The sequence below is a fragment of the Chelonia mydas genome, chromosome 1, assembly GCF_015237465.2.
Source record: "Chelonia mydas isolate rCheMyd1 chromosome 1, rCheMyd1.pri.v2, whole genome shotgun sequence".
In the NCBI taxonomy this organism is placed as follows: domain Eukaryota; kingdom Metazoa; phylum Chordata; order Testudines; family Cheloniidae; genus Chelonia; species Chelonia mydas.
Window position 1 is genome coordinate 252,200,194 of NC_057849.1, and position 20,171 is coordinate 252,220,364.

Genomic DNA, 20,171 nt, shown 5'->3' on the forward strand with positions numbered 1-20,171 from the left:
TTAATTACCCTCAGTTTTAAAAATGTATGCCTTATTCCTAATCTGAATTTGTCTAACTTCAACTTCCAGCCACTGGATCTTGTTATACCTTTGCTAGATTATCAAGAGCTCATTATTAAAGTTTTATTGCCCAAGCAGGTGCTTATAAACTGTGATCAAGTCACCCCTTAACCTTCTCTTTAATAAACGAAATGGGTAAAGCTCCTTGAGTCTAACACTGTAAGTTTTCCAATCCTTTAATTGTTCTCATGACTCTTCTCTGAACCCTCTCCAATCCAGCAACAACCTTCTTGAATTGTGAACACCAGAACTGGACACAGTATTCCAGTAGCAGTCACATCAGTGACAAATACAGAAGTAACAGAACCCCTTACTTCTACTTGAGATTCCCCTGTTTATAAATCCAAGATCACATTAGCCCTTTTGGCCAGAGTCACACTGGGAGCTCATGTTCAGCTGATTATCTATCCCCATGCCACCAAGTTCTTTTCAGAATGACTGTTTCTCAGGCTAGATTCTCCCACACTGTAAAAAGTGCGTAATTCTTTGTTCCTACATGTATAGCTTTACATGTAGCCGTGTTAAATGCACACAGTTTCTTTGAGCGCAGTTGACCAAGTGATCCAGATCTCTCTCTATCAGCAACTGGTTCTCTTCATTATTTACCACTTCCCCATTCTTTGTGTCAGCTGCAAACTTTATCAATGATTTTATGTTCTCTTTCACGTCATTGATAGAACTGTTAAATAGCTCAGGACCAAGAACTGATCCCTTTGGCACCCCTCTAAAAATTTGATGATGATTCTCCGATTACAGTTACATTTTGAGACCTGTCAGTCAGTTTTTAATCCACTTAATGTGTGCCATGTTAATTTTGTATCAATATAGTTTCTTAATCAAAATGTCAAGTGGTACCAAGTCAAATAATTTACATAAGTCTAAGTATATTACATCAACACTCTTACCATTATCATACCACTTATAATCTCATCAAAAAAGGTATCTAGTTAGACAGAATCTATTTTCCATAAAACCATGTAGATTGGCATTAATTACATTAGCCTCCTTTAATTCTTTATTAATCAAGTCCAGTTTCAGCCATTCTATCATTTTTCCTGGACTGATGTCAAGCTGACAGGCCTATAATTTCCTGGGTCATCCCATTTACCTATTTACAATATTGGCACAAGATTAGCTAGAATACTGAAGCAGCTGCTTAGGCAAAGACCTAATCAGTGGGAGTGGCACCTCAAATGCAGTAGAAAGCTTCATGGGTGTCCAGCACTATTTCCCCCCGCCCCCTTGGAGAGAGGATATTGCTGAGAGGCCGGTCAGTCTTATCCCACTCCCTAAATTCCCTGCTGATGAGCTGAGGGCTGATAAGCAGTCGGCAAAGGCAGGTGGGGGTGGGAAGAAGGATCAAAGTACAAAAAAAGAGGGGATAGGGATCCCCTAGCTGAGGCCTAGCCAAGAGAGCAAAGCTCTTTGAGGAAAACCCTCTATAGGCTCTCTTTAGAGGGGAGTGTGTCAAGGAGCTGTCTCTATTGCAAGGAAGAGAGACTAATGGGAAGTACTGCAGTCTCAGCCCCGATATAGGGAAAGCCCTGGTTCCAGAAGTTCCTGGCAGAGCTGCCTCAGTGAGCTACTGGGTAGCCCAGTAATTCCAAGTTTCCTCCGGATGACAGATTCTCAATAGGAGAATAGCCCAGTCTCTCAGCCATTATAAACAAAACATCTTTTAAATATTAGTGTGTTTGGAGGCTGGAGGAGCAAGGAAACACATCCCCAGAGACAGTTCCATCTCAATGACCATTTAAAAGAACGATGCTACAATCTCCTTTGAAAGAGCTTCCACTTTCCTTTGTATGACGCTGTACGTTGGCTGAATGCCACTGCACAAATAAGCGTGAAGCTGTGAGTGCTGTAGGAGAGCTACAACTGGAACTGTAAACCCGCTTACACAGATTAGCAGATAATAAATCATTACATTGATATTCTCCACAACTGAAGTTTCACTGGTCAGTGTTTGAAAAGTGCATTGTAAATTAAAGTGTTATGCATATGCTAAGTATTATTATTAGGATAATATAGTAGACACTATTTTTATTTGGTTAATAAACATGTTTTTCCCTCTATAGCTGAGAATACCCCCATTGGGAATATCCTTATGGAACATAAAGGGCCTGATTGCGGTCCAGCCCAATGTGACTGTGCAGAGGTGTAAGCAGGGGTATAAACGTCCCCCTCAATGCACACACAGAGACGTGCATACATGGACACACCCATCCCTGCACAGTCTCTCTGCCTCTCAGCTGCAGGCACGATGGGGAAAGCAGGGGTTGCATGCCTTGTACTCTACCCCTCATAGAGTGGCCAGCACAAATGAGCCAGTGTATGTTAGTAAGTACCTGCTAATGATCAGGGTCAGTAGTCCAGAAGGAAGTGGGGAACAGGGGAAGGAAATGTGCCTCTCTGAGATGACAGAGTCCTCTTAGATTTGATATATCAATTAAATGAGGCACAACTTTTAATGCTCAGCCAATACTAAACAAGGGTTTTCTCTCTTAGATGAAAGTAACCAGTTACAGAATCCAGTATGGCTAGCTGAATAATTTGGTGACATGGAATCTGAATCCACTTCCACAGTATAAGGGTTTCATACAAAAACCATATCCCTGCCTCTGGAAATTTCCGCTACATGCATTTGACAAAGTGGGTATTCACCCAGGAAAGCTTATGCTCCAATATGTCTGTTCGTCTGTAAGGTGCCACAGGACTCTTTGCCGCTTTTACAGATCCAGACTAACACGGCTACCCCTTTGTTATAAAAACCATGCACCTCACTAAGAATCGCATTAAGAAGAGGTCTCCTCACCTGTGCATCCAGTTCCATTATGTGAGCTACTTTGTTCCAGCCGAATCCTACAAACCTTCTGTCATACTCCGGGCAGTCCCGCCTCACAACAACATATGGCTCAAAGTCTGCTTCCCACTCAACTTGGTAAGGTGTGGTGGCTGTCCGCCATTTGGCAAAGTTCGTTGGCGCATGCCCTTTCGTCCAGACGTGATACCTTGAATATACACAACTTGCATGGGCGTGGGGGAACAGTGAAATAAGACACATCTTGGTAAAACTGCACAACATTAGCTTTGAGATGGAACCCTTGAAAATGAGGACATTAGCTGTACAGTCCGCTATTATTTTTAGGACATATTATAGGCAACTCAATACACTATGCATTTGATATATCACATTTTTCAGGAACATAACCACAACGTTAAGTGAGGAGTTACTGTACTTCCATGTGCTTGGTGCTTATACATACCAGGCTGATGAAGTTAACTGACAAAAAGACAATTATCAAAAGGGCTATCCATGACTGATACTGAGAAACAATAATTATGGAAAACACAAGGGATGCATCTACACTACAAAATTTGATATCCATTTCCCAGCAATGGATCCATTTCTGAAGCATTTTCCAATACAGGAACTCCTCACTTAAAGTTGTCCCGGTTAACGTTGTTTTGTTGTGACCTTGCTGATCAATTAGGGAACATGCTCGTTTAAAGTTGTGCAATGCTCCCTTATAATGTTGTTTGGCAGCTGCCTGCTTTGTCCACTGCTTGCAGGAAGAGCAGCCGGTTGGAGCTAGCTGGTGGGGGCTTGGAACCAGGGTGGACCGGCAGCCCCCCATCAGCTCCCCTAAGTTCCCTGTGCGGCAGCCGCCCATCAGGTTACCAATTGCTGGCAGTTCAGCTGTCCCTCCCCCCACTGCCATGTGCGGCTCCTGCCCTCTGCCTTGGAGCTGCTCCCCGAACCTCCTGCTTGCTGGGGGGGGGAAGAGGGGGCTAATGTCCGGGTGTCCCCCTCCCCCTTTCTCCTGCACCCCCGCTTACCCCATCTCCATAGAGCGGGGGGGGTGATTCACTTAACATCGTTTTGCTTAAAGTCACATTTTTCAGGAACATAATCACAACGTTAAGTGAGGAGTTACTGTACTTCCATGCGCTTGGTGCTTATACATACCAGGCTGATGAAGTTAACTGACAAAAAGACAATTATCAAAAGGGCTATCCATGACTGATACTGACAAACAATAATTATGGAAAACACAAGGGATGCATCTACACTACAAAATTTGATATCCATTTCCCAGCAATGGTGCGGTGCCATCAATGCTGGAAAATAGGTATGTAATTGTGTAGTTCATTTAAAGCTCTTGAAAGTTAGCTATTACAGTTCCACGGTGATGAGAATTATATATTTTATATTTACATTTTTAAGTTGTGCAAGAGACACCTGGAGCTCTGGACAAGTGCCTCTTTTTTATTATTACTGTAAGAACCCAAATAAATAATTCCACTAATACGTAAAAGCCTAGATAAATGCTCTCCATGATACTACAGATATCATTTTATCCAACATGATTCTATGTGAGACCATCAATTCAATTTATAAGAAAGGATCTTTTAATATTTTGTTAATCTTATTTATGTCACGGCAGGTCTCTTCCAAGCACAGCTTGAATTCACCCCACTAACACAAGGATCAATGATTCTCTTGCCCTTTTACTCTTCTTACACTTTTCCAGAAATCGCTGAGACAGGCTCTTGCTGCAGAATCATGGATTAAATCAAGAAAAAAACATAAGGCAGGTGATCTCTATTGTAGTATTTTGAGATTTATAACAGAGGAGCAAAACAAACATGCAATTGGGCAATATAAGGCACCTTGACTTAAAGGGGACAGACAACTTGTGCGTAAAGTGAAACATGTGCGTAACTATTTGCAGGTTTAGGGCCTAGATCCTAATATTTTGATCTCAGAGGTCTGGATAACATTACAAACTATGAAGAACCAGGAACACAGAGGTAAAAATTACAGCCTTAGAGTTTACATTTTGGGTGTATCTTATTGTTTATAGTACCTAGAGAAACCGAAAGAAGCTAAAGTTTACTTTCCCTCTTCATCCTGGAATAGATCAGTGCAGATGGCAAATGGCTATCAGGAAATTATTTACTATACAGTAACTGATGTTCTTTTAAGATGTGAAGGTTTCACTTTTATATGTTGTTGTTGTTATTCTTATTATCATCATCATCATAGTTAAACAGGTTGCATCACTTCAATGAGACTGGCTACCTAGTAGCACAGAGCCATTCAACTCTAAGTCACTGGTTTGACTTTCCAGGCTGCGAGAGATCAAAACCTTTACCATCTATTGAGAGAGACGAGGTAAGTAAGGGAAAATCTTCTTTTGGACCAATTTCTGTTGATGGAAGATACAAGATTTCAAGCTTCACAGAGCTCTTCTTCAGGTCTGGGCAAAAGCTTGCACGTTCCCATCAACAGAAGTTGGTCCAATAAAAGATATTTCCTCACCTACCTTATCTCGCTCATATTCTGGCACCGACACAATTTTACCATCTGTTGGCCATTTGATGTCTTCAGGAAATGAGTTGGTAGTCTCAATCCAGGCCCTAGTGAAATAAACCACAATCATAACAGGCGTTTTAAATCTGATGTAGGATGGTGGGGAATGCAGCATTTTCTCTCATCCTTCCTCTAGCATTTTGAAAGTAGTAAGCAAGTAAATAAATAAATAAATACATGCTCACTATTTAACAGTTGTAGTGATCTGAATTTTCAAAGCACCCTACAAGTGACAGCTAATTAATTAATTCCTCCAGAGAATCCGGCTAGTGCTGCAGCTCCTGTCCATAATGCTTCCCCAGTGGCAACAGCAAGAGCAGAACATGAACCTGACCAGAGCTGTATCACTTTCCCTCTACAGCTATCCAGGGCCCCACTCACATAGCACTAGAGGCAGGAGCAGCAGCACAGGTATCCCCTGGGAGGCAGGGAGAGAGAGAGAGAGAGAGAAGAGAAAACCAAAAGGGAAGAGCAAAACAGGATAAAGAAGAGCACTAGAGAAAAAGATCAGGGAGGGAGCGGAGGAGACAAAAGCAAACTAGAAGGGAAGGTAGTGGGGGAAAAGGAGGGGAGAAGGTGAGTGAAAGGAAAGTGGAAACGCTGATTAAAGGAGGGAGGAGCTACATGCTCCCTGTCCAATCAATGTATTTCCTTGGGAGGGTCCAAACCTATGGATGAGAGGGTAGTTCATTCTCTAAGTCTATTCAGTTCTTGGCATCTCTGACTCAACAGCTGACTATAAGATGCCAATCAATGCAGCAGTGAGGGTGGTTCTGTGATGCGGCCACCTGTGCACAAGAAAATAAACTGAGACCAACAAATCGTTGTGCACAGAAAATTCAGCTTCTTTAAAAGCACCTGAAATTCCATTGTTAGTGTCAGTGTTTTTCTCAATGTAACAGGGTCTCTAAATAGATCAAGGATTTTGCATTTGCTTCTTCAGCATGACTTAGCTCAATATGATGGGATCATATGGAGAAACCACACACATTGGCAGCTAAGAGAGTATAACAAGATAATAATCATATTATTGTGCTTCTGAATGAGGGGGGAAAATCTAGTTATTAAGTGGATGAACTCTGGGATCAGATATCATATTCGCTGGGAACACAATGCAATAACTGTGCAGTTGCTATATCAAGTGGATATTGTATCTTGTAGCAGATATGTCTGGTAAGGGAAGAGAAAGAGGGAGGTGGATGTGGGATGCTGAAATAAGGTCACTATAGACTGATTATGAAAGAACAATTGGGTTTGTAGCCATCTTTCTGACAGTTCAGGAATATATACATGCCAAAACTGGGTCTTGGCTACAGGCTGACTATCTTGTGAAATTTTAGTTCTGCTGAAGTTATTTAGATACTGTTAAAAAGATCTCCACCCAAAAGACTCTACCGTGAAATGGTAATTTTTACCAGACATTTGTCACAGAGACATAGTAGTGAGATTCATCAGTCTTATTGTCTCTTTTATCAGTAATATTGTCTCTTCGGCATGCAAACCAACATCCCCAGTTTTCTCATTCAGATCCTCATCCTCCAAGTGCTTCAACATGTGCCTAACTTTAAGCACATGAGCAGTCCCATTGGCTTCAGTGGGAATACTGATGTGGTTATGGGCTGGGGCATCAACCAGTTTATCAGTTATTGCTGGTTACACTGTCTCAGTATGGTGCTTTCTTTTACCTTCTGTACCTTCATTATCCTTGTCAGAGTCCACCAGAAGCACAGTCCCTTGTCCTTGGGACATTACCCAGTATTAAGTAGATACATCTTGCCAAGGCACAGTAAAAACTAATTCCATGAAACAAAGCCAGAATGATTTCACAAGGTATTCCCCTGGTGCAAAGGTTTTTCACACAGCACCTCTTGGCAACCGTGAAAGCTTAAATGACTTTTTGTGTTTATGTGGATGTGTGTGTTTGTGTGTGTGTGTGTGTGTGTGTGTGTGTGGGGTAGTTGTGGGAAGGATGTAATTGAGAGCCGCTTTGCATTTTTCAGCAGCCCAGAGGCAGAAAAGGTCACCATTTGGAAAAGAGAGGTGACAAAAGCAATTTCACTGAGGAAAAGATTGTAATCTAGCATGTGGTGTGAGGATCTGGGATGCTGCAGGCATGATCAGCAATCACTGTCACAGCAGTCCTCCTCCCAGCTCACTCCCGCTAGCTTGGCTTCAACTTGCAGCGTTATTAAAAGCACCTTGAAAATGTAGGTGGAAATGCTCAGCCCCGGTCCCAGCTGCTATTGCCTGCTGATAGATTTGACCAATATGATGAGACAGAGATGATTAGGAGAGTGTTTATAAAATATGTCCCAAGTAAGTACATAAATGTACTGCAGGCCTGACATCTTTCCCCTGTTCTTATTCAGTCCTTACTCAGGTCAAATCCCCAATGAAGTTACAGGGAGTTTAGAAAGGACTTCAGGATTTGGCTGTGTGCATGTAACATACGTATACACTATATAGCCTGAAGATGAGGTCCATAGTGGAAAATCACTACAGTGCAGGCTGAAAATGTGATTGTCAATGGAATATAAGATCTGAAGTAAAATCTTGAGGGTATTATTTCTCACTAGAGGTTATTTTTTCACTTAAGAGGGAAAGTTATTTTCTATAAACAAACCTCAAGTTAATCTATAAATTGCTACACAGTTAAGGAGCAATGGAAGGAGAGAGGAGAGCAAACTTTCCCCACCCCCTTGAGATTTTTTTCCCAGGGGCTGATATAACACCTCTATTCTTTCTCCTACCTTTCAGTTGCCTTGAGTTTCCTGTTTCCAAGTGAATCACAGACAGTGGTACCATCAAAACAGTGTACTTCAGGGTCATATGAACCACCTGCTGTGGTGTCTGTAGAAAGCAGCTGGCAAAGAAGTTGCTAGTGCACCTCAGAAGATGCTGCAGCTTAGCAACATGAAAGAAACCCACTGCAAGTGGAGAGGTATGAAATACAGGTAATGGGGGAAAAGCGGCATCTGCCACAAGAACAATTTGTGAGACGAGGAAAGACAAGGGGAAAGGAGAGGAAGATTTCCACTGAATAATAATAATAATAATAATACCACCTAGCTCTTATATAATGGTTTTCATCTATAGCTCTCACAGCGTTTCAACACAGGAGAGGTAAGCATTATTATCCCATTTTACAGATGTGAAACTGAGGCACAGGGAGGTGAAGTGGTTTGCCAAAGGTCATCCAGCAGGTCAGAGCTGGAAATAGAACTAAGGTCTCCTGAGGCCCAGTCTGGTGCTGCATCCAGCAGGCTACACTGCACACTTTCTAGCTTTGTGGCACTTTCAAAATATCCACTCATCAAGCCTAGGTAAGTATTATTATTCTCAATTTACAGATGAGGGGACTGAAGCAGAGAAGGGAAGTCCAAGGCAGGGGTGAAAGTAACACAGAAGACTTACTGGTAAGGGGGCCTGGCTCCGGGCCCCTGAAAGGGGCGGGACCTCAGGTGGAAGGGGTGGGGCGTCAGCCTCCCCCAGCCAGCCCATCCACACTGCCTGGCTCACGCTGCCCAGGGCTCTGGCGGCAATCTAAAAGGGCCTGGGGCTCCGGCTGTTGCTGTGGTAGCAGCAGCCGGGAGCCCCGGGCCCTTTTAAATTGCTGGGCCCCAGGGCAGCTGCCCCTTTTACCCCCTCCGTCGGTGGCCCTGCTGGTAGGACCTACTGGCCGGGCTGCCAACGGGAGGTGGGGCAAAAGAGGAAGCGATGTTAAAGTGCTGCCATGACAGTGGTATGACATCAGCTGCGTACGGGCCGGTACCTGCGGCCACTTCTTACCGGTACGCCATACTGGCCTACTTTCACCCCTGATCCAAGGCCACCGAAGCAGTCTGTTTCACAGATGAGTTTAAACCTCAGGTGTTCCTGCCTCCCAGTCTTGTATTCAGACCGACAAAACCGCAATGTTTTTCCTTTGCATTGAGAAACGTCATTTACTTGTCTAGCTGCTCACTAGCTTATAAAAGACCCATGACCATTCAGCCTTTTAAAAAATTGATTAATCAGTCAATATTGGGGCCAGCTGGTGAACAGTAGAAAACTATTTTTTGGTCACATGAATGGTAGTTACCTGGACTGTGCTTAGCCAACAAAGTGTATATTACACACTCGCTGGTTTAATGCTCTTGCGTGATTTTGTAATGCAATAAAAATGTCAAAAATAAAATGAGGCCAATTTAACAATAGGAGGTTAGACTACAGGGAAGGGCAAAACCCTCGGGGAAATATTAGTAGATAACATGCAGGGTTTAAAGATGAAATACATGCACCAATCAAGCTGTTGAGGCACTAGATCACTGCCTTTTAATAAAGTGGGGGAAAACCTCAATACATTTCTTAATTGAACTACTGACTGGCCAGGGGAGAGGCAAGCCACATGCCCACAGATGAGCAAGAAGCCAAGGTTGATCACTGCTGGAGGTTCAGTGAAAGCGCCTTCTGTTACCTGAATGTGAAGAGGGTTCCCATGTCCAACATAGATAACAGCTCTGCTTTTGACTTGGGGAAGGAGAGGCGGTACCGAAGGGTCTCAAAAGCTGGTACGATCAGAGCTTTCTTGGTATTGGCCAAGTCTAGCTGGATGACAGACTTCCTGGCAGAGAAGACCAATGAATACAAAGGGGAGAATTTTAACCTGCGCAAATCACAAGGCTTTTCATAGTAAAGAACAAAGAGATCAAGTGGTGCATTCTACCATGGCACAGCTTTTTCTTGGTGCGGAGTAGTTTTCCTCATCTCATTTAACCTGTTGGTCTAGGAAAAAATTAAGCAATACATTGCTACGAAAGTTTGTAAACTCAAGGTGCATTTGGCTGACTGCCCAATGATATAGGTCTATCTGAATAATAAATTTGAGTAGGTCCAGTTGCTTTTCCCTATAAGAGACATTCAGCTGAGTAAAGGCCAAATTTCTTGAACGGTCCTGTTTGTTATTACAGATTATGGAAATAACCAGCCAAGGAATGGCAGTTCTAAGCTGACACAATTTGGCCAGGACAGTTTGGGACTCTGTATGAGGAGACTGGTTACACTTCAACGTAATTAGTCTCTATGTTCCAAACTCTCTTTCACATTTACACTGGTAAAACCCAGGAATTTAGGAAGAAGTGGCAATTAATTCAGTCAGCATTTAGATTTTCTGACAATGAAAGCTAGGGAGAGCCCATCAGTAAAAGACATCCATTTCTTTAAGGCAGGGGTTTTCAACCTTTTTCTTTCTAAGCCTCCCTCCCCCCCCCCGACCCGCAACATGGTATAAAAACTCCATGGCCCAGCTGTGCCACAACTGTGTTTTTTCTACATATAAAAACCAGGGCCGGCGTTAGGAGGTTGCAAGCAGGGCAGTTGCCTAGGGCCCCATGCCACCGTGGACCCTGTGAAGCTAAGTTGCTCAGGCTTCAACTTCAGCCCTGGTGGCAGGGCTTAGGGCCTCAGGCTTCAGCGGTGGGGCTTCGGCTTTCTGCCCTGGGCCCCAGCAAGTCTAATGCCAGCACTGCTTGGCGGACCCTCTGAAACCTGCTTGTGGCCCCCCAAGGAGCCCTGGACTCCTGGTTGAGAACCACTGCTTACATGAAAGATCAACTGTTCCAGTCAGACACTGTCTATGCCTTAGAGAAACACACTATAGTAGAGTCTCGATGGGAGTTTAGCTTCTGGTTTTAAAAGATTTAATTTTTGAAAGTGCTTTGTTATGGTAATTTTCCTGTCTCCTGGTCTAAGTTTTGTTCCCAACTTTAAAGGGAGAGTCACTGCTCAAACCCTGGGTACTTTTGTACCATTGCCCTCTACTGGCCCATTGAGCTGTTACTTTGTCCTTGTTTTTAACACTTGTTTAGAGCTCGCACACCACGCAGACTGGGAGCTGGTGCCAATCTAAACGTATTTCACAACACACACACGCGTCCTCAAATATACCATGTGCCAAAACTGTTAGTCTCTGCTCAAGGGGAGGCCCATGCGTGGAGTAACAAGCTCAGAACTGAGGTGTGCTGTCAGATGCCGCAAATTAAGACTGAGGTCAATTAGCAGAACTGTGTATTATGATGATTATTTGTACTGTGGTAGCATTTAGTTCCCCCGCCCCATTGTGCTAGGCACACTGTACAAGTGCACTACAAAGAGGCAATTCCTGAGCAGAAGAGCTGTGTGTGTGCTGCAGCCCTTTATCCCACCCTTTGTCTGTTTGCCTGTTTTGACTGGGAGCTATTCAGGGAAGAACCGTACAGCACTTAGCACAATGGGGCCTTCGTCCTGGGGACTTCAGACTCTGCTGATATACAAATAATTTTAACTGCACTATTAATTAATAACAGCAATAACAGAGCAATCTGGCATAACACCTGCCTGCACTGCACGCAGCTCTAGCCAGAGCTATTGGGCCTTCACGTTCCTAAGTAACTAAAAAAAAAGAAAAGAAGTCACTGCTACCGCAAATTGAATCTTACTATACTTGTCAGTAGAAATAACTCTGCCTCAACTTCCCTTTCATTATCTTTGCATTTCATATGAAACATCTGCCTCGCTCCCCATGTCAAACTCAGTTCCCCTTAATAGGATTTACTGTACTAACTTTTATGGTACTGCAATGAGCAACCAAGGACAATGTTGATAAGCGACAAACTATCTGCAGCCTTACGAGATGAAGGATTTGGGAACGCTGTCATAACATCAAAAGGGAACCAACAAGCCACTTTTCTTAGGTCCAGAATAGCAAGAATTCATTCCCACTGCATCAAAGGAGGAGGAGGAAAGGGTTGTTTAATAAAATTTGCATTTTAGGGAATTCATATTAACTTTGCATCCTAGGATTCCCTATAGGTCTATTCTATAAAATGAGGCTGTTCTCAATCAGCTTTCTGAAAATTTGCATTGTTTAAAGAGCCACTGCCACATTCCAACAAACTTTACAGAACTGAAGGATTTTATCAGCCTCCCATTAAAACTTTCCTGTACTTTTTCCTCTGTTTCGTTCCCCACCACTGCTAATGATCTGCATGTAGATGACTCCTTTAAACAGAGCTTCCTCAGCCTGTCAGAATCAGTGAGTGATGCCAAAATCCAGTGTTTATGACACGCCTAATGATTCTTCCCCCTGCTTTATCTTGCAGTTTCTTCTAGCCCCTCTCAGTATGGAAATCACACTAATTTAGTCTCACTGACACCATTTTAGGACTCCATGGGCTTGGTTCATCCCCTTGGTTCAGAGATGTGCAAACCTGAGCCAGCAGCCCAGGCTGCTACATCGCAGAGAGTTTCATCCCTGGGGAAGGGCAGGCAGTGTTTGCACTGATGTTCTTCCTTAGGTGTTTTGCCAGGAAATGGCAGCTTTAAATTATGGCTGTTGATATTATTTTTTATTTGTAGGGCAGTAGCATCCAGAAGCCCCAGTCAGGGATTGAGGCCTCATTGTACTAGGCACTGTGCAAACACCAAAGAGCTTATGATCCAGTTTCAGATACAATAAGTGGGTGTAACAAACAAAGAAGTATGAGGGAAAGAAGAGGGAGGACAAGGGTGACAGCAGCAGCACCATGTGGTTATGTAGAGGACGTTGTCTGCATAACTAGATAGTTGCAGTGCACTCATTTCTTAAGTTATTAGATAGAAACAAAATAATATTTATATTGGTAATCCTTACAGCCATTGGCAGTGGGTCATTAACTGTAGGTATCGTTGCAGAGGAGGGACTTGAGAATGGGCTGGAAGGAGGCGAGGACAGTAGTTTTATGGACTAGTAGGGGAAAACATTCCATGCATAGGGGTGGCATGGAGGAAAGCAAAAAGGAACACACAAATGGGTGAAGGAGGCTGGAATCACTGACATGATGGACACGGTGGAGTCAATGCAAAAAGATGGAAGAGTGGTTAAATGGAGAGGGGAAGAGTTCTGAAGGGCCGTAAAGATAAGGATAAGAAACTTGAATTGGATGCAGCAGCAGAAGAACCACCAGCGGAGATGCTCCAAGAGGGAGGCAACATGGTCAGCATGATCCCAGCAGCAGAGCAGTGATACCATGGAATGAATGTTAGGGGGAGCTGAGGTGGGAATTAGGAAACCCAGACAGGAGGGGACTGCATTTTAGTCAAGACGGGAGTTGATGCTGGCCCGAGCAGGAATTTTAGCATTGTGGATCTTAGAAATGTCCTGGTGGAGGCAATGCCATGATCTGGATATGGCCCTGATTTGTGGGGCTAGAGAGAGGGGGAGTAAGAGTCACAGATGACATCCAGGTTATAGGCCTGATTAATGGGGAGGATGATGGCACTGTCAGCTGTGACAAGGAGAGGGGGAAAAGTGAGTTCCATTTTGGACATGTTGAATGTAAGCGGGTGGTAACACAGCCACAAGCAAAAGCCAGGGAGATAGGCCAAGGTATGGGACTGGACAGAGGGAGACAGGTCAACAGTAGAGAAGTAAATTTGTGAGTCATTTGCATAGAATAGGAATTGAAGTAATGTGAGTGGATGAGATCCCTGGAGAGAGTTGGGCAGATGTTCCACCCTGGGATGCAGAAGGGGCACTACAGAGGGATACTTGCTGCTCCCTAATCCTGAGCTGCCTGGTTCCATTTCACGTTAGAGCTGTAGGGGAGGAGCTCAAATGTGCATAAAGTCTATAGAGGGCTTTATGCCAGGGAGGATCGGGGGGAATAGACTTCCACTCTACCCTGCCTTCTCCCCAACTCACCAGAATGCCCCTTCCCCATATGAGGGGCCGGAGAGGACAGCTGGTGCAGAAAGCTGTGGAGCAGCCTCTGCTGTCTAACTTTGGCTGCCTTAAGTCCAATGAGAACTGGAGACCCTAGCCTGGCACATAGCAGGAGAAGACTAGGGAACCAAGGATGGAGCCCTGTGGAACGTCCGCCAGAAGTGGGAGAGGAGAGGAAGAGGGCCTGTTAGGATATAGATATTCAGGCCTGTCTGTAAAGGCCTATACTCTAAGAATTTAGGTGTATTCTTATCACTTGGCTAGTTATAGAGGTATAAAAGAAAGAATCAAAATCACTGTCTGCTGGTGTAAGAGCCTTCTCTTACTGTGACAGTCTGAGGCCCTGTTCTTAGGCTAGGGCCTTTGGCTAAGCAGCAGAGGCAGCCATAAGCTGCGAAGCGACCGGTCACATCCTCACATTCCAAAATAGTCAATATGGGGCTGTTAGGAAGGTGATCCGATCTATCACCTCCAGAGAAAGGGAAGAGCCTAGAAGATGTAAAAGGAAATTTAGGTTGATAGTTTTCTGTCTGGCAAGAACTCACTTATCAATAGCTGGGATGTGAAATTCACATTTTTGCGTTTGTTCTATCACTGTAGTCCCCATTTCCCTATTGTTTATCTGCATAATCTCTGTCTGGTTCTGTGATTGTTCCTGTCTGCTGTATAATTAATTTTGCTGGGTGTAAACTAATTAAGGTGGTGGGATATAACTGGTTAAATAATCATGTTACAATATGTTAGGATTGGTTAGTTAAATTGCAGTAAAATGATTGGTTAAGGTATAGCTAAGCAGAACTCAAGTTTTACTATATAGTCTGCAGTCAATCAGGAAGTGTGGGTGGGGTGGGGGAAATGGGAACAGGGAATGGGGGTAGGAAATTGGAATCATGTTTAGCTAAGAGCAGGAATGGGAACAGGGCCACAGCTAAGGCTCTGTGGTGTCAGAGCTGGGAAGGGGGATACTAAGGAAGAAAACTGGAATCATGCTTGCTGGAAGTTCACCCCAATAAACATCGAATTGTTTGCACCTTTGGACTTCAGGTATTGTTGCTCTCTCTTCATGCGAGAAGGACCAGGGAAGTAAGTGGGTGAAGGAATAAGCCCCTTAACAGGGTCCATGGATTGAAACAATGAAGGAACAACCAAAGAGGATGGAGGGAAATCAGGAGGGACGTTCATGAAAAGCCAGGGAGGACGTCGTTTCAAGGAGGAAGGTGTGGTCAACTGTGCCAAAAGCAGTCAAGAAGTCAAGGAGGATGAGGATGGAGTAGACGCCTGTGATTTATTCATGAAGAAATTCTTAGTAACTTTGGTAACAGCAGTTTCAGTGGAGTGGAGGGTGGAAGCCAGACTGAAGGGATCTAGGATGGAGGTGGAGGACAGGAAATGGAGACTGCGGTTCTGGACAGCATTTTCAATTATTTCAGCAGTGATGAGGTGGTATTTAAAATGGCAGGGAGCATCAAGGTTGGGTGGGGGCCATAGCATGTTTGTATTATGAGCTGGAGGTTCCTGAGGAAAGGGAGCTGCTGACCAAAAATCTGAGAGAGAGTCGGGGCTAGGGAAATAAGGAGGTGGGAAAGGATGTAGTTGCTGGGGATGCAGGGGATTTGGGATACATGCAGAGCTCACAAAGTGCTTCTGCTCATCTCAAATCAACCAGACAGCGACAGTTGGTGCAGCACCAGAATTCTTCCCTGGATATCATAACCATTCCCTCTTTCATTTCCCCAGCCTTGCTGGTTTGTGAGCAAAGGACCTATCTTAACTCCCAAACATGGACAATATATCCCAACTCACGGCAGCATGCTGAGCTACCACTAGTTCTTTAGCTGGCTTTTCCTTGCACTTGATATGCTCAGTTTTACTGATCAAAATATTTTTTCAATGTTAATTTTTCTAGCGGCACCATTCTATTACAAGCTACCTATTTCATAGTCTGAAGTATATTCGATTTTCTTCCACCTTTTCGGTGGGCATTGTGGTATCTGAATTAGAAAGATTTCAACCATAATTGTCACTGGATGTGTGTAATGGAATGCCAATAATAAATCTGGATATTTTGCAACTAACACTGGGAAAACTATTTACTTTGTGTACAGTTCTTGAGAAGGTATTTTCAGTTTTAATACCTCAGCATCTATTTTCTAATACCTATAATTTCCCCAAACACCTAAAACAAGGATAAGTGAATTTGTGAAGACTTTCTCTTTGTTAGCGTTGTCTAGGAAACCATTTCCCAGGCATCCTTGTGTGCAATAGAAGGAAAGCTGTAGATGTGATATATCTTCATTTTAGTAAGGCTTTTGACACAGTCCCACATGACATTCACATAAGCACACTTGGGAAATATGGTATGGATGCGTGCATAACTGGTTGAAAGACCATACTCAAAGAGTAATTATCAATGATTCACTATCGAACTAAGTGGATTTATCTAGTGGAGTCCCAATGGGGTCTGTCCTCGGTCTGGTACTATTCAATATTTTCATTAATGACTTGGATAATGAGTTCCACAGAAAAACCCAGAAGGAAATTAATAATTCTGTTTTCAGAGCATAGTTTGAATAGTGTGCAGTTATGGATGACACCAAGCTGGAAGGGGTTCCAAGTGCTTTGAAGGAGAGGATTAGAATTCAAAATGACCACATCAAATTGGAGAATTGGTCTGAAATCAACAAGGTGCAATTCAATAAAGACAAGTTCAAAGTACTACACTTTGGAAGGAAAAATCAAATGCACAAATACAAAATTCGGATTAATTGGCAGGGCAGTAGTACTGCAGAAAATGATCTGGTGTCACAGTGGATCACAAATTGAATATGAGTCAACAATGTGATGCAGTTGTGGAAAAGGCTAATATAATTCTAGGGTTTATTAACAGGTTGTTGCATGTAAGACACGGGGTGATTGTCTAGTTGACACTGGTGAGGCCTCAGCTGGAGTAGTATGTCCAGTTCTGGGCACCACACTTTAAGAGAGAGAGTCCAGAGGAAAAACAAAAATATAAACAGTTTAGAAAACCTGATCTATGAGGAAATGTTTAAAAAAAAAAAAGGGCATGTTTAGTCCTGAGAAAAGCAGAATGAGTCGGAATCAGATAACAGTCTTCAATACGTGAAGGGCTGTTACAAACAGGATGGTGATCAATTGTTCTCCATGTCCTCTGACTGCTGAATCTGCAGCAAGGAAGATTTAGGTTAGATAATAGGGAAAACTTTCTATCTATAAGGATAGTTAAGCTCTGGAACAGGCTTCCAAGGGAGGTTGCGAAATCCCCAAAGAATCATAGAATATCAGGGTTGGAAGGGACCTCAGGAGGTCATCAAGTCCAACCCCCTGCTCAAAGCAGGACCAATCCCCAACTAAATCATCCCAGCCAGGGCTTTGTCAAGCCTGACCTTAAAAATATCTAAGGAAAGAGATTCCACCACCTCCCTAGGTAACGCATTCCAGTGTTTCACCACCCTCCTATTGAAAAAGGTTTTCCTAATATCCAACCTAAACCTCCCCCACTGCAACTTGAGACCATTACTCCTTGTTCTGTCATCAGCTACCACTGAGAACAGTCTAGATCCATCCTCTTTGGAACCCCCTTTCAGGTAGTTGAAAGCAGCTACCAAATCCCCCCTCATTCTTCTCTTCCGCAGATTAAACAATCCCAGTTCCCTCAGCCTCTCCTCACAAGTCGTGTGTTCCAGTCCCCTAATAATTTTTGTTGCCCTCTGCTGGACGTTTTCCAATTTTTCCACATCCTTCTTGTAGTGTGGGGCCCAAAACTGGACACAGTACTCCAGATGAGGCCTCACCAATGTCGAATAGAGGGGAACGATCACGTCCCTTGATCTGCTGGCAATGCCCCCTACGTATACATCCCAAAATGCCATTGGCCTTCTTGGCAACAAGGGCACACTGTTGACTCACATCCAGCTTCTCGTCCACTGTAACCCCTAGGTCCTTTTCTGCAGAACTGCTGCCTAGCCATTCGGTCCCTAGTCTGTAGCGGTGCATGGGATTCTTCCGTCCTAAGTGCAGGACTCTGCACTTGTCCCTGTTGAACCTCATCAGATTTCTTTTGGCACAATCCTCTAATTTGTCTAGGTCCCTCTGTATCCTATCCCTACCCTCCAGCGTATCTACCTCTCCTCCCAGTTTAGTGTCATCTGCAAACTTGCTGAGGGTGCAATCCACACCATCCTCCAGATCATTTATGAAGATATTGAACAAAACCGGCCCGAGGACCGACCCTTGGGACACTCCACTTGATACTGGCTGCCAACTAGACATGGAGCCATTGATCACTACCTGCTGAGCCCGACAATCTAGCCAACTTTCTATCCACCTTATAGTCCATTCATCCAGCCCATACTTTTTTAACTTGCTGGCAAGAATACTGTGGGAGACCGTGTCAAAAGCTTTGCTAAAGTCAAGGAGCAACACGTCCACCGCTTTCCCCTCATCCACAGAGCCAGTTATCTCGTCATAGAAGGCAATTAGATTAGTCAGGAATGACTTGCCCTTGGTGAATCCATGCTGACTGTTCCTGATCACTTTCCTCTCCTCTAAGTGTTTCAGAATTGATTCCTTGAGGACCTGCTCCATGATTTTTCCAGGGACTGAAGTGAGGCTGACTGGCCTATAGTTCCCAGGATCCTCCTTCTTCCCTTTTTAAAAGATGGACACTACATTAGCCTTTTTCCAGTCGTCCGGGACTTCCCCCGATCGCCATGAGTTTTCAAAGATAATGGCCAGTGGCTCTGCAATCACATCCGCCAACTCCTTTAGCACTCTCAGATGCAGCGCATCTGGCCCCATGGACTTGTGCTCGTCCAGCTTTTCTAAATAGTCCTGAACCACTTCTTTCTCCACAGAGGGCTGGTCACTCCTCCTCATGCTGTGCTGCCCAGTGCAATAGTCTGGGAGCTGACCTTGTTCGTGAAGACAGAGGCAAAAAAAGCACTGAGTACTTTAGCTTTTTCCACATCCTCCGTCACTAGGTTGCCTCCCTCATTCAGTAAGGGGCCCACACTTTTCTTGACTTTCTTCTTGTTGCTATCATACCTGAAGAAACCCTTCTTGTTACTCTTAACATGTCTTGCTAGCTGCAACTCCAGGTGGGATTTGGCCTTCCTGATTTCACTCCTGCATCCCCAAGCAATATTTGTATACTCTTCCCTGGTCATTTGTCCAATCTTCCACTTCTTGTAAGCTTCTTTTTTGTGTTCAAGATCAGCAAGGATTTCACTGTTAAGCCAAGCTGGTCGCCTGCCATATTTACTATTCTTTCTACACATCGGGATGGTTTGTCCCTGTAACCTCAATAAGGATTCTTTAAAATACAGCCAGCTCTCCTGGACTCCTTTCCCCCTCATGTTATTCTCCCAGGGGATCCTGCCCATCAGTTCCCTGAGGGAGTCAAAGTCTGCTTTTCTGAAGTCCAGGGTCCGTATTCTGCTGCTCTCCTTTCTTTCCTGTGTCAGGATCCTGAACTCGACCATCTCATGGTCACTGCCTCCCAGGTTCCCATCCACTTTTGCTTCCCCTACTAATTCTTCCCGGTTTGTGAGCAGCAGGTCAAGAAGAGCTCTGCCCCTAGTTGGTTCCTCCAGCACTTGCACCAGGAAATTGTCCCCTACCCTTTCCAAAAACTTCCTGTATTGTCTGTGCACCGCTGTATTGCTCTCCCAGCAGATATTAGGGTGATTGAAGTCTCCCATGAGAACCAGGGCCTGCGATCTAGTAACTTCCATGAGTTGCCGGAAGAAAGCCTCGTCCACCTCATCCCCCTGGTCCGGTGGTCTATAGCAGACTCCCACCACGACATCACCCTTGTTGCTCACACTTCTAAACTTAATCCAGAGACTCTCAGGTTTTTCTGCAGTTTCATACTTGAGCTCTGAGCAGTCATACTGCTCCCTTACATACAGTGCAACTCTCCCACCTTTTCTGCCCTGCCTGTCCTTCCTGAACAATTTATATCTATCCATGACAAGACAGTACTCCAGTCATGTG

The 20,171-nt window shown here is 44.1% G+C and overlaps 1 protein-coding gene across 4 annotated transcripts in view; it reads right to left on the reverse strand.

The window, feature by feature from the left end:
• The window catches only part of LARGE1 (LARGE xylosyl- and glucuronyltransferase 1), a 375,539-nt gene that overhangs the window by 12,844 nt on the left and 342,524 nt on the right, over positions 1–20,171 (reverse strand). For 2 of the 4 annotated variants that reach the window (XM_043542463.1, XM_043542466.1), the window contains 2 exons: positions 9,894–10,040; positions 2,876–3,086 (listed from right to left, as the gene is read on the reverse strand). In XM_043542463.1, the coding sequence (XP_043398398.1) occupies positions 2,876–3,086; positions 9,894–10,040 (358 nt within the window). The remainder of the gene's footprint in view (positions 1–2,875; positions 3,087–9,893; positions 10,041–20,171) is intronic. The other 2 variants (XM_007062660.4, XM_043542469.1) reach the window with 2 other exon arrangements.